This window comes from Mesoplodon bidens (assembly GCF_964165515.1).
Source record: "Mesoplodon bidens genome assembly, chromosome: 1".
Classification (NCBI taxonomy): domain Eukaryota; kingdom Metazoa; phylum Chordata; class Mammalia; order Artiodactyla; family Ziphiidae; genus Mesoplodon; species Mesoplodon bidens.
Genome location: NC_138176.1, coordinates 194576680 through 194590606, shown reverse-complemented (window position 1 = coordinate 194590606; position 13927 = coordinate 194576680). Strand labels below are relative to the sequence as shown.

Genomic DNA, 13927 nt, shown 5'->3' with positions numbered 1-13927 from the left:
TGCTTGGAGATAATGTAATCATCCTTTAACTAGAAAGAGAATTACTGTCAAAATTCTGAGAATGGCAGAGCAGAAAGATGGAATGCGCTTGATAGCATTCTTGAGCTTCTGAACCACCTCTGAACTCTCTATCTCTGATCTTCTCGGTTTGTGGGATAAAAAATTTCTTAATATTAAAAAACAACCCCCCACAATACTGAATAAAGCCAGTTGACTTTAGGTTCATGAATATATTTTTAAAATATACAGTTAAGATACTCTAACTCCATCTAATGTTTTTTAAAAAATGAAATCATGAAAATAGCTAAATATTTATTTTAGTATCAACCAACAAGATATTTAACACCAATGGAAACTAATATGAGATTTCAATTTTAACTACAGGCAACCTATAGGATACCTATAGAATTTTTAAAAAGTACTTTGTATAACATTTACCTGTGAGGCTAAGTTTAGGTGCAGTAACCTGAGAATCAACTTACTCTTAGTTTTCTTTGGGTCATGGCTGTTTCTAGGGCCATTTCTCTTAAGGGATCCCTGGTGTTGTCAAGCATGGAAGCTTTCAGTGTGTCTCCTGGATACAGGTTCAGTCGAGACTGTTTAAGGGCCATTCTGGCTTGCAGCTGCATCATTTCTTCTTCTTGTCGTTTTAGCATAATCTCTTGATTAATTAAGTTGCCTTCAAGGGGTGTTTCATATTGTCTGCTATATAGAAGAGAAAAGTAAGGTTTGGGAAGAAAACAATTACTTTAAGTCTAATCAAGAAAAGTCATGTTAAGTAAGGTATCAAGAATGTAAACAAATTTTATTTTTTCATTTCAGAAGAACCCTTGCAGTAACATTTCAGTCCTATTTTTAATATATTAATATAGTACAGTGCCCCACTTGTAGGTAGATCTACATCCTTCACCTCTTCTCTTAACATCCCAGCATCTTCTGAAAACTGCTTCCCCTGCAGTTCTCTCAGATCGGGGCTGTTTTATTCTCATAATCTTGCACCAGTGGGCCGGGACATGCGGTAGAGATTCCCCGTGATTTTTATTTCAGCTTCCAGATCATTGCTGACCCCTCCTCCAAGAGCTCCCAGCTTCCCTGAAGTACATGCTATGAACTCACACCATCCACTGCTCTGCTTTGTTCTAGACATTGTCCTGTGGTCAACTCCCCCTTATTCATGAAAGATTTAAGTGGCTGACTCAGTGGTCTTCACCACTACTGCTGTCATCATTCGTGGTGGTGTGACAGAGATTGAAGAGTGCTCCAACACCCTGGCCTCCTCCACCTCAGCCAGCAATCTACACCCATGGTTATGCTGGCTATTAAGAATAACTGCACCACCTCTAAAATTTCCTATTTCTATCTTTCAATACCCTCTCTATCTAATCTTATTTTTTCTAGCTTACTTCCTCTTACACTCCCCTTCAAATAATTCACCAACTTTATCAGGAATTTTAGTCCATTGACTCTACCACCTTCTCTCTATTAACCCTCTCTTGCCCTTACACTGCTTGAATTCTAAGGCCCATCATTAAAATCATTCCTTTGCATACGACCTCAACTCTCATGAAACTGCAGAACCATGCTGACTGATCTCAGTGGGTTCTTAGTACTGCCTGGTGATTAATTTTCTTAGAGAACTATTTCATATTTTCTTCCTTGTCTTTTCCTTTCAAAGCTCCAATACTTTCTCCCTCGTCTCCTCTCAATTGATGAATTTTCCTCAGTTTTCTTGGTGAAATAAGGAGCAATCAGGAAATAACTTCCTTATCCTTCTACCACTGGACTTTCCAAATCTACATCCGTATGTTCTGCTATCTTTTTCTGTTACAACGAATGGATCTCCTGCACACGTATACAGGTGTCAAACCTCTACCGTGCATGGGATTCCAACCCTCTCTCCCACCCAAAGACTTCGCTCCTGCAAGTACCCTCTCACATGCATCACTAGTCTCATGCACTAGGTTATTCTCATTAGCATACAAACATGCTGTACTATTTTCTACTTAGAACAAAAAAATCCTCCTTTGGTTCCACATCCCCTTTCAGATTCTGTCTCATTTTTCTGCTGTCTTTTAGAGTAAATTTCTTCAAAACTGCCCTTTAAATTTTATCTCCACTTCATCTCCCACTCTCTCTTGGACTCAGACCAATAGTTTGAGTCCTTACCATTTCACCAAAACTAGTCACAAAAATGACTACCTTCTGTGTTACCAAAGCCAAAGGATAATTCTTAGTTTGCATCTTACTTGACCTCTAAGCACCATATAACATATAGCTGCTTAAACATCCTCTTCTTAAACATCTGACTTCTGGGAAACCATGTTCTTTTTATTTTCCTTCTACTTCACTGGCTCCTCCCTCTCAGTCTCTTTTGCTGGATCCTCCTTCATTTCTAATCTCTTAATGTTAGACTGCAACAGTGCTCAGACCTCCAGATTTTTCTAGTCTCCATAGTCTTCATACCTACCTGATCTCATGTAGTCACCTAGTCTTAATTATCTTATATTCTCATAACTCCAGGCTCTCCCCTGAATTCTAATTCTACTCACCTGCCTAAGTGAGTGTTCTACTTGGATGTTAACATGCATCTATAACCTAACATGTCTAAAACCAAATTCTTGATACTTTTTCCTTACGAGCAACCTTCTCTCAGTCACTCACTGGTTGCTTAGGACACAACTTGGAGTCATTCTTGATTCCTCTTACAAATCCCACATCTGAATGACCAGCAAATCCTGCAGGGCACAACCTTGAAGAAATCTATATTTGAATCTTCTCTACCACTAGCAACCTAGTCTGTGCTGTATGCAGCTCAAATGGAGTACTGTAATTGCCTCCTAACTGGTCGTTTACTCCTGCAATCTGTTCTTCACAGAACAGATCAATCCCATTAAAATACAAATTAGATCATGGCTCTCTATGCTCTCAACCATGCAATGGCTTCCCATTACACTTAGATTCTAACATCTGAAGTGTTCACCTTAGCTTTTTATTTTTTATTTTATTTTTATTTTTTTTAGCGGTACGTGAGCCTCTCACTGTTGCGGCCTCTCCCGTTGTGGAGCACAGGCTCCGGACGCGCAGGCTCAGTGGCCATGGTTCATGGGCCCAGCTGCTCCGCGGCATGTGGGATCTTCCCGGACGGGGGCACGAACTCGTGTCCCCTGCATCGGCAGGCAGACTCTCAACCACTGCGCCACCAGGGAAGCCCCTCACCTTAGCTTTTGAGGTCTGATATGATTTGGGTCCTGGTTACCATCCACTCTGCACTTCACTCATTCTGCTGCCTTCTGTGTTATGCTGCCCTTCCTGCTATTCCTCTAACATGGACATATCTCCCCTACCTCAGGGCCTCTGCTCTTGCTGTTCCTTTTGTCTGGAACTCTCTTCCCCCTGATATCTGCATGTTTTACTTCCTTGTTGCAACTAGTTTTCTTTTCAAATGTCGCCACTTGGGAGAGGCCTCCTCTGATCACCCTACCTATGTAAACTAGAATTTGGACATCACACCCCTGTAGTTTCTATCCCTTTAGCCTGATTTATTTTTCTTCCAAGCACCATCACACTCTGATGGTGCATTACTTACTTGTTTTTTCAGTGGTTTACTGGCTATCCCTCAGCACTAGAAAATCTCTTGAGGGACTTCTTGATCTTGTTCATGACTCCATCTCCAGTACCTATAAGTACCCAGTACATGGCAGGTACTCAATAATCATTTGTTGTGCAAATGACTGAACATGATTTTATGGCTCACTCTCACTTAATGGGGTCAAGGAAAATGGTAAGAATTTGAATCTTTACATTTTAACTCACACCTGTCATTTTCATCAAATATATTAGCCTTCTTGTTCAAACTATTTTATACCAGAGCTACAAACAGGTAGCAAAAAATGACTGATCATCACTTTATCTGGCCCAACACAATATCTGGTAGAAATTCCTATAAAGACTGAAATGTTTGAGAGGCAAAAAACAAACAAACTAAACAGACAAAACAAACGAACAGGGACTTCCCTGGTGGCGCAGTGGTTAAGAATTCCCCTGCCAATGCAGGGGACATAGGTTCGAGCCCTGGTCTGGGAAGATCCCACATGACGCAGAACTAGGCCCATGAACCACAACTACTGAGGCTGCACTCTAGAGCCCGTGCTCCACAACAAGAGAAGCCACTGCAATGAGAAGCCCATGCACCACAAGGAAGAGTAGCCACCACTCACCGTAACTAGAGAAAGCCCGTGCGCAGCAATGCAGACCCAATGAAAGAAGGAAGGAAGGAAGGAAAGAAAGAAAGAAAAAAGAAAAACGAACAAAGAACTCAGAAAACCTAGATGATTTAGGAATGAATAAATAGGTTCTTTTGAGACAGAAAAAATGGTTACATCATTAAGCAGATAGGCACAGAAGCAGTGGGAATTGCACTATGTATAAATCGTACTTCAAAAGTTAACACAGAAAAAAACCTTAGAGTTGCTCTTTGGAAAACAGCTTTGAATATCTTTTTTTGGTCACTGAAAGACACTTTTGATAGCTCAAAATCCAAAAATTACTCATTCTTCTGGATCTGACTCATAACTTCCTGTTAATCTTCCCCCACCCACTATGATACAAATCAATAGCACTGTCTGGATCTGTTTTTCCATTTCATTCTAGCTAAAAAAATGGAAATTCTATAAAGAAGCAGGCAACATGTCTAAGTACAGAACTATTTATAGATCTCACAAATATGTGACCTAAAGAACAAACAGAACCTCCCGATTAAGTACCAGCATGTTAAGGATATTATCAGAAGCCTTTGTACACATACAGAAAACTCTGCACTTGAATAAGGAATCTAGACAATACTTTAGTTAATGTGTTTTTCCTTGGGCAGAAAGAAGAGATGGGGTACTCTAAAAGAAGTAGAGTTTAGCACCTTACATTAAATGTAATAAATACGCAGACCTGACAATCTACTCCTCCTTGAAATATTTTTTTTTCACCTATAACTTTATCTAATACAGATGCTTTGAACACTATGTTGTGTTTTTTACCCTCTTAAAGTGTGAAATAAAAGGTAGCTTATCACTAAATTACAATTTGATGAGCTAAGGCCTCAATGTTAATGTTTCCTAAAATTAAACCGGAAACAGTCAAAACTAAGATTCTCTTATAATGCTGACGCTTTTAGGTACCTTACCAAGAAAATTGAAATAAGACTCACAAAATGGTTCAATTTTGTTTGGAGGAATATGTATTTTAAATAACTAGCAAACTGACTATAAAATCAATCAACCAGGTTGGGAGTTTGGGATTGACATGTACACACTGCTATATTTAAAATAGATAACCAACAAGGACATACTGTAAAGAAAAAAACAGAAAAAAAAATCAATCAATCAACACATAATCCCAGCAATTCTTCCCGTTGTTATCTTTACTCCTACTTCTGATTAAGTTAAAAGGGCATCATATTAACTGTTTATAAGTTTTCTCCAAATTACATATATAGAGAAGAGTGACTTCCTCAATTCAACACAGAGCTTAGTGCAACATTTGCTTTGTATGGCTGGTCATCCCAAAACAGTTTTGCTTCTTTAACAAAATTATGTAATATCAAGCACAATCTGTCTTTGTCTCTTACCTCTTTGGTCAAAATTACCAAAATAGCAATCACAAATACTATTACCACAATGGGGTCATAAAAATAGAAAATGCTATTATGCAAAGATCATACCACTTTAGGTAAATGAATACTTATTAGAGCTTTCCTCAAAGAAAGTATCATAAACTACCTTTTTTTTTTAAGATTTTTTTTTGATGTGGACCATTTTTAAAGTCTTTATTGACTTTGTTACAATGTTGCTTCTATTTTATGTTTATGTTTATGTTATGGAGGTTTTCTGGCCTCCAGGCATGTGGGATCTTAGATCCCCATCCAGGGATTGAACCTGTACCCCCTGTGTTGGAAGGCAAAGTCTTAACCATTGGACTGCCAGGGAAGTCCCTCATAGACTATTTTAAAAGGAACAAGAGGGAAGAGAAAAACACACAAGTTTCATAAAAACTGGAATATTAAGGAATAATTTTAGTGCAATGTAATTACTTGGAGTCTAAACCCTGGATAAATTGTCTGCTTTAATCACATGGCTAGGGTTACCTGGTCTATTAATAGTTTACAGGTATGAAACAGTGTCTGCCAAAATTAATCAACTAAGGGGCAAGTTTTTGTTAATTTTCAAATGATTCTTTTGTGTGTAATGGCACTTGAACTAAATGAACTGATATCAAATTTAAGAGGAGTCCTGTCGGTTGGGAGTAGAATTTGGAAGCAACCTCTTGTTCTCTAATATCACATTATGAATTTCAAATTAATGCTTAACATTAATAATATGCTTCTGTTCACGTAAGGAACCTGTACACACCTGCAAAAGATACACATAAATATATTCACTACTGATTTGACACTTTTCAGTTCAAACAAAGTAAATCAATCCATGCCTATAATACCACCATTCTAACCCTAGCACAAGAATAATACACAACACCTTATAAGAAACCTGAGTATTTCAGTATGAAAATGAACTCTAAACAGCCCAAAGTGGGCTTTAAAAAATACAAGATGACTTCTTTTAAGCCAGGAAAGATGTAGTGAAAAATTAACTTTTTACATAATAGGTTATTCAGTAGTAACCTATTAATTATTCATTCAACAAATAATACTCACTGAAAGCCTGTTTGTTGAGCCCATTCAACCTCGAAAGAAGTATTATTCTCTTAGAAATCAAAGTTTACTATCTTCTCACAGATGTTTAATGCCGTGCCTTCAGAACTTCCTTACTGTTAATAAGTTATTTTATATTCATGTTAATTTAAAAAATCAAGCACAAACTATAAATAATCAGGGCCAATTCTAATTTTAAAAGATTCCAATAACTCAAACTACTGTAACATCTTTTACATAATTGAATGAATTTGCAAGAACTTAAAGAGAAGGAAAAGGAAAATGGAGAAAACAGAGGAAAAAGAATAATTTTTAAAAATTCTCCTTGATTCTAACAAAGAAAAAAAAAAAAACACCAGCAACAGGAAATATATTATCATTTTTTACATACCTTGGTCTCTGTGACTGGCCTTGACTTGGGGTTTCATCTACCCCTGGGAGACCACTGTTGGACTCAAATCTCTTTGACGCTTCACTTTTTCTCACTAATTGTGAATGAAACAAAAATAGTACAAGTGATAAAAATATCAAGTAATCTTACTTAAAACTCAAGCATTCAGCAGACACATAAGATAATTTTTACAAATCATATTCATGTAATCAAATTAGTGACATAATGTCAATAAACTCTTTAGAGGTAAGTCATGTTATTTTGAAAACAATTATTTTCTCTACTATGAAAATGACTACACTGCTATTTGATGAAACTGCTATCAAGTTCCTATAATACTGTTAAAATGAGTAAATGGAAGTTTTTTATAATTAAAAATTTTTATATAGAATTATTCTTTTGACACCTTATATCTCAACACTACTGAAAGAGAAGAACAATCACGGTTTCTTAAGAACATTTTGCTTGTTCAGATCCCTCTCACCTTTTCTGAAATCTGATTCAGAGGAAATAATAGATGGACTTTCACTGGAGGTACTAAAGGTATCACCGTGGTAAGTTTTGTATCTTCGAATTGGTTCTGAAAGGATTAAAACATAAACATTAGAAAGCAAACTCATTAGCTGTTCCACACAAATCAAATAAGGCACTAAATTTATTTATTTATTTATTTATTTATTTATTTTTTTGCGGTACATGGGCCTCTCACTGTTGTGGCCTCTCCCGTTGCGGAGCACAGGCTCCGGACGCGCAGGCTCAGCGGCCATGGCTCACGGGCCCAGCTGCTCCGCGGCATGTGGGATCTTCCTGGACCGGGGCATGAACCCGTGTCCCCTGCATCGGCAGGCAGACTCTCAACCACTGCGCAACCAGGGAAGCCCCTAAATTTATTCTTGTGAGACTAGAACATTTTTATACATCGCTTTAAATTTAATAGGTGGTATTCAAAAATGTGACTACAGTTTTGAGGCAGTTTGGCATACAGGTTAAGAGCCTGGACTCCGAAGGTAGATTTGCTAGGGTTTGAATCTCAGCTCCAGTACTTACCAGGTGCATGACTTTAGGAAGGTATTTAACCTTCCTGCGACTCTTCTTCTTCAACTGAAAAGAGGGTATAATAGTAGTGTGCATCTCATAGGGTTGTTGTGAGCATTAAATGAATTAATATATGCAGAGCTCTTAGAATACAGTGTATGCTATAGAAACATCATTCTTTGCACTAGGTGCTATGAGGATGGAAAATCCAAAGACACAGTCCCAAGCTCAAATAATTTAAAATGCAGAAGTACAAAATACTTAAGACGGGACATGTGGGGACGGGGTGGGGGCGGGGGGAGCTGTGTAGGGATGTACGGTGTGTGCTCTGTATGGGGGGGGCAGAACTCCACTAAAATCTAAATTTCACCTTCTAAATGTTTCTGACTCACCCCTCTTCTTTGTACTCATGATCACTATCATAGATGACTATTCAGCTCAAGCCTGGACTACTTCATGTGTCCTAGATTCCCCTCTCTGCAGTCTTGCTTTCTTGCTTGTCTCGTATTATAATGCACATTACAAAGAGTGAACTTTCCAGAAATGAAAATCTGAGCATAATACTGTATTTCTTAAACTTCTTCAAACTAGAGTCTTCAAGATACAGTTTAGTATCTCCTTAGCTTAGTATTCAAAGCCTTTCCATAAGCTGGTCCCTGACTACATTTATAGCAGTGGCTCTTCATATTCTGAAGCCATAGGTTCTTACTTGCTAGAATCAGATGAAAAGCATAGACCTCTCTTCTCTGCCTGCCCGCCCAAAGCACACTGAAATACACAAACATTGAAAGAGAACTTTAAAAACTCAATCCAGGTAGAACCCTTGTTCCAGGGCATCATCACCATCCACTTCTCCAAATTTTGCACTTGTGTTACTGAATTTACAGATAACCAAAAGCATATAAACTTTTAGATTCTTTCCTGAAAGATACTTTCCCTGCTAGAAATGCCTTTCCTCCCCTTTTCTTTTGAATACTTTTTCTTTTTCCTTTAAGAGAAGCCTTAAAGGAAAAAAATCTTTCATGTCCACAAAAGCTTTCATGACCACCTAAAGGCTGAGATAGATATTGCTTCTTGTACTTTCATATTGCCTTATGCTTAAAAAATTGTGACGCTTCCACTGCCTAATATTGATAGTTCTTTCACTACTTGTTTGTTTCCTGTACCAAAATTATAAACACTGACAAAAAGGATTGTGTCTTTTTCAGATATACCTCTAGTATCTAGCAAGTGTCTGATGCATAGCAAGCACAAAATAAGTATTTTCTGAGTAAATATGAATGAATGAATGAAATGATGAATATATGTGATACACAAAGGTCACTGATGACCTTTAAGAGGACTATTTCCATTGCACAGACAGGTGAGAGACCAAATCAGACTAAATGATAGTAAATTGAGAAAATGAGTAACATTATTCTTTCAAGAAGTTTGAGGGTTTGAGAAAGAAAAAAGATTTTAAAAAATAAACTAAATGTGACTAGATGAGTTATTAGGGTCTTTTTGGAAGAGTGAAATGTCTGAGGATGTTTTTAGGCAGTGGATAATAAATCTGTAGATGGGAGGAGATTGCAAATGATAGGGGGAAAACTGATGGAAAAATGTGAAGGAACCAGGAGGAGGAGATGGGAAAAAACCAACATACATGGGATGGTTGATTTAGCAGGGAGGAAGAACCTTTCCTTCTTAAGAGAAAGAAATGATGAACAAAGGAAAGAGTGAAAATACAGAGGGAACCCCAAGATACTCATCAGAAATTTGCCATACTCCTGGTAATAAAAGTAAATCACGGGCTTCCCTGGTGGCGCAGTGGTTGAGAGGCTGCCTGCCGATGCAGGGGACACAGGTTCATGCCCCGGTCCGGGAAGATCTCCCATGCTGCGGAGTGGCTGGGCCCATGAGCCATGGCCGCTGAGCCTGCGTGTCCGGAGCCTGTGCTTCACAACGGGAGAGGCCACAACAGTGAGAGGCCTGGGTACCGCAAAATAAATAAATAAATAAATAAATAAGTAAGTAAATAAGTAAATAAATAAATAAGTAAATAAATAAGTAAATAAGTAAGTAAGTAAATAATAAATAAATAAATAAATAAATAAATAAATAAATAAAAAGGAAATCACTTCCTGAGAAGAGTAAAGAAATTCTGCTGTGAAGAAAGTTTTGAGTCTGCAAAAAAAAAAAAAAAAAAAAAAAAGCCATGAAAGCTTTTATGTTACAGTGAGAGTTTAGATTAGGCTAGAATGCATGAATTTTATTGGAACCAATCAGAATGGTTTTGTGGCTTTTTCTAGGCACTAGAGAAAGCAGACCATGGGAAATACCTAGAACTGAGGAGTGATATGGAATTCATGGTAGCAGATAATCAAGGTATGTGAGGGTTTCTTTTTTACTAGTTTGCAAACTTGAGGACAGGTACTTCACAAAATGAATTATTCCCTTGTGCTAGGAGGTGTTTAACAGAGATTGTTAAAAGAAAAGAGATGAATAAATGAATGAAATAGTTAAATGGCACCACAGAAATCAGGCTGGAAACCAGGATGGAAATGATGGGCTGGAAAAATTGGGAGCTCATGCTGAGGCAAAGGATAGGAGTAATGCTGGGAAGAGTTGAAGGATAAATGACTGGCCATGGACTTGACAGAGAGGAAGTTGTGTATTGTTCTTACAACAATGTTTACCAGGAGAAGCATGCACAATATAGAAGACTCCTACTTTGTCCAGTTTTGTATACAGTGAACATAAGTATCAAATAATACTATAATTAATAAAAAGAGTTTTGGAATTGAAAATCCAAGTATGTACCAGAACTTAAAAAAAAAATGATTCCGGGGCTTCCCTGGTGGCACAGTGGTTGAGAGTCCGCCTGCCGATGCAGGGGACACGGGTTCGTGCCCTGGTCCGGGAGGATCCCACACGCTGCGGAGCGGCTGGGCCCATGAGCCATGGCCGCTGAGCCTGCGTGTCCGGAGCCTGTGCTCTGCAACGGGAGAGGCCACAGCAGTGAGAGGCCCGCGTACCGCAAAAAAAAAAAAAAAAAAAAGATTCCATTCTACCACAGGGAAATCTCATGGTAAAATAAATGATTAAAATAAAACTCCTCTCCGGGACTTCCCTGGTGCCGCAGCCTGCCAATGCAGGGGACACGGGTTTGAGCCCTGGTCCGGGAAGATCCCACATGCCACGGAGCAACTATGTGCGCCACAACTACTGAGCCTGCTCTCTACAGCCCATGAACCACAACTACTGACCCCGCACGCCACAACTACTGAGGCCTGCGCACCACAACTACTGAGCCCATGCGCCTAGAGCCCGTGCTTTGCAACAAGAGAAGCCACCGCAATGAGAAGCCTGTGCACCGCAGTGAAGAGTAGCCCCTGCTCACTGCAACTAGAGAAAAGCTCAAGCGCAGCAACAAAGATCCGACATAGCCAAAAAAAAAAAAAAATGTGGGCTTCCCTGGTGGCACAGTAGTTAAGAACCCGCCTGCCAATGCAGGGCACACAGGTTCGAGCTCTGGTCCGGGAAGATCTCACATGCCGCAGAGCAACTAAGCCCGTGCGCCACAACTACTGAGCCTGCACTCTAGAGCCCGCGAGCCACAACTACTAAAGCCCCCATGCATAGAGCCCATGCTCCACAACAAGAGAAGCCACCGCAATGAGAAGCCTGTGCACTGAAACGAAGAGTGGCCCCCGCTCGCCATGACTAAAGAAAAGCCTATGCACAGCAACAAAGACCCAACGCAGCCAAAAGTAAAAGTAAAAAATAAATAAAAATGCATTAAAAAAATTCCTCTGGTTTAAAATGAACGTGATTTGAAAGGATTGTAGAAGATGTCAAACGACAGTTTTATCTAATTTATTTATTAGTTTTATCTAATTTAAATGCAATGAACATAGTTAAATGGTTATGTAAGAAGAACTGCTATCTTCAAGGGGCACCAAAGAACTTTTTGTTCTATTGTACAGAACCTCCACGCTAAGGTTTTGAGGAATCTTCCCAAGGTAACTTGACCAAATGACAAACCTGGCATTGTAACCTACAGGACAGTAAAACCAACAAGGCCAAGGGAAAGACCCAAATGTACGGAGGCAATATGGTTTTACCTCACAATGAAAAGTAGGAAGTTGAAGCAAACCTATTCAGTAGACAGAGGAGAGAACTTCAGTCACTTGGATGCTAAGCCTGCAATAACAATTTCACACCCCATATTAACTGAATTTACTGCTTCATAACTATTTCTACAAAGTGGCTTTATGAGAGTAAATAAATTTTAATTTTAATTTCCATTCTCTGGTGGTGCTTTATAACTATTCTTACATTATTTCACAGCATCCACATTCCCTGTCTTTTGCTCACCTGTGTTCTGTTTCCTTTACTCTGACAACACTAGTAAACTTTTTTCAATCCTTGCATTCCTCTGTAAGACAAATTAATGTAAGTTTGACAAACTCTTCTTAAAAATATAACACCAGGACTTCCCTGGTGGCACAGTGGTTGAGAATCCGCCTGCCAATGCAGGGGACACGGGTTCGAGCCCTGGTCTGGGAAGATCCCACATGCCGTGGAGCAACTAAGCCTGTGCGCCACAACTACTGAGCCTGCACTCTAGAGCCTGCAAGCTACAACTACTGAGCCCGCGTGCCACAACTACTGAGCCCGCGTGCCACAACTACTGAAGCCCGCACGCCTAGAGCCCATGCTCCACAAGAAGAGAAGCCACCCGCAATGAGAAGCCTGCGTACCGCAATGAAGAGTAGCCCCTGCTCGCCACAACTAGAGAAAGCCCGTGTGCAGCAATGAAGACCCAACACAGCCTAAATAAACAAACAAATAAATAAATTTACACACACAAAAATATATATAACAATAAATCATCTTCCTGTGATGAACTACTGGTCTGTAAATGTTCTCAGTACCACACCCGGGGGGAGGGGGGACATTGCCTTATGATGCTTTACCACTTCAGAGTAATAGGGCACAAACACTCTGGAAACACAAACTAGATGACTAGCTTAGCAGGACAATTAAGGGGCAGGAAGAACTTTTCCCTTCTAAGGCTGGGGTAGGGGTGTGGTGTTTATGTTAATTAAAGTGGTAGGAATCGTTTGTGAGCTTCTTGTATTTGGAATGCATCTTTAAAAAAAAAAGCGTTGTTAACCACGTTCCTTTCACTTAATGGCATGGCAGATATAACCAGAGTCAAGTTCCCAGGCAATATTTACTATACAGTCATGGTTATAAAAAGGTTAGAATCAGATTAAAGTTCTCAGCCAAAATTTACTACTCAGTTGTGCTTACAAGAAAGGTTAGCCCTTATAAGCTTTCCATTTCTGAATTAAATAATAAATGTAACAGTTGCAGGAATTACTATAAAATTACATGTCCTTTACCAAGAGAATCTGCATTGGTGTATAATAGAGGCATGTTTTCCATGCTGACAGATAGAAACACTTCTTGGCTTTCTGATGACCTACACAAAAGGCACCCAGTAGACACTAACTAGATAGGTAGTAGCTTTCTTCCTCTGTTCTGGTCTGCAAAAGAAGGGTAATCCCTAATTTTCTACAAGGTGTCCTACCATTATTGACGACTCTTTTTGGAGGATCCAGACAACAGATATGTTTTCTATCTATATTTAAATGTATAATATTAGCACTTTAGATTTGGTCCAGATCCCAGGAATGTGGTATTAACTGAGTGATTAAAAAAACACACACAACTTTTTATTATGAAAACTTCTAAACAGACACAAAAACAGAGAGTACAAGTCCTCATATGTACCCATCTCCCTGCATCAA

General features: G+C 39.1%; 1 protein-coding gene across 8 annotated transcripts in view; it reads right to left on the bottom strand.

Moving 5' to 3' along the window:
• Positions 1 to 13927, bottom strand: part of PTPN13 (protein tyrosine phosphatase non-receptor type 13) — a 222311-nt gene that overhangs the window by 90680 nt on the left and 117704 nt on the right. For 7 of the 8 annotated variants that reach the window (XM_081238122.1, XM_081238124.1, XM_081238125.1 and 4 more), the window contains 3 exons: positions 7576 to 7671; positions 7092 to 7185; positions 483 to 705 (listed from right to left, as the gene is read on the bottom strand). In XM_081238122.1, coding sequence (XP_081094248.1) covers positions 483 to 705; positions 7092 to 7185; positions 7576 to 7671 — 413 coding nt within the window. The remainder of the gene's footprint in view (positions 1 to 482; positions 706 to 7091; positions 7186 to 7575; positions 7672 to 13927) is intronic. The other variant, XM_081238123.1, reaches the window with a different exon arrangement.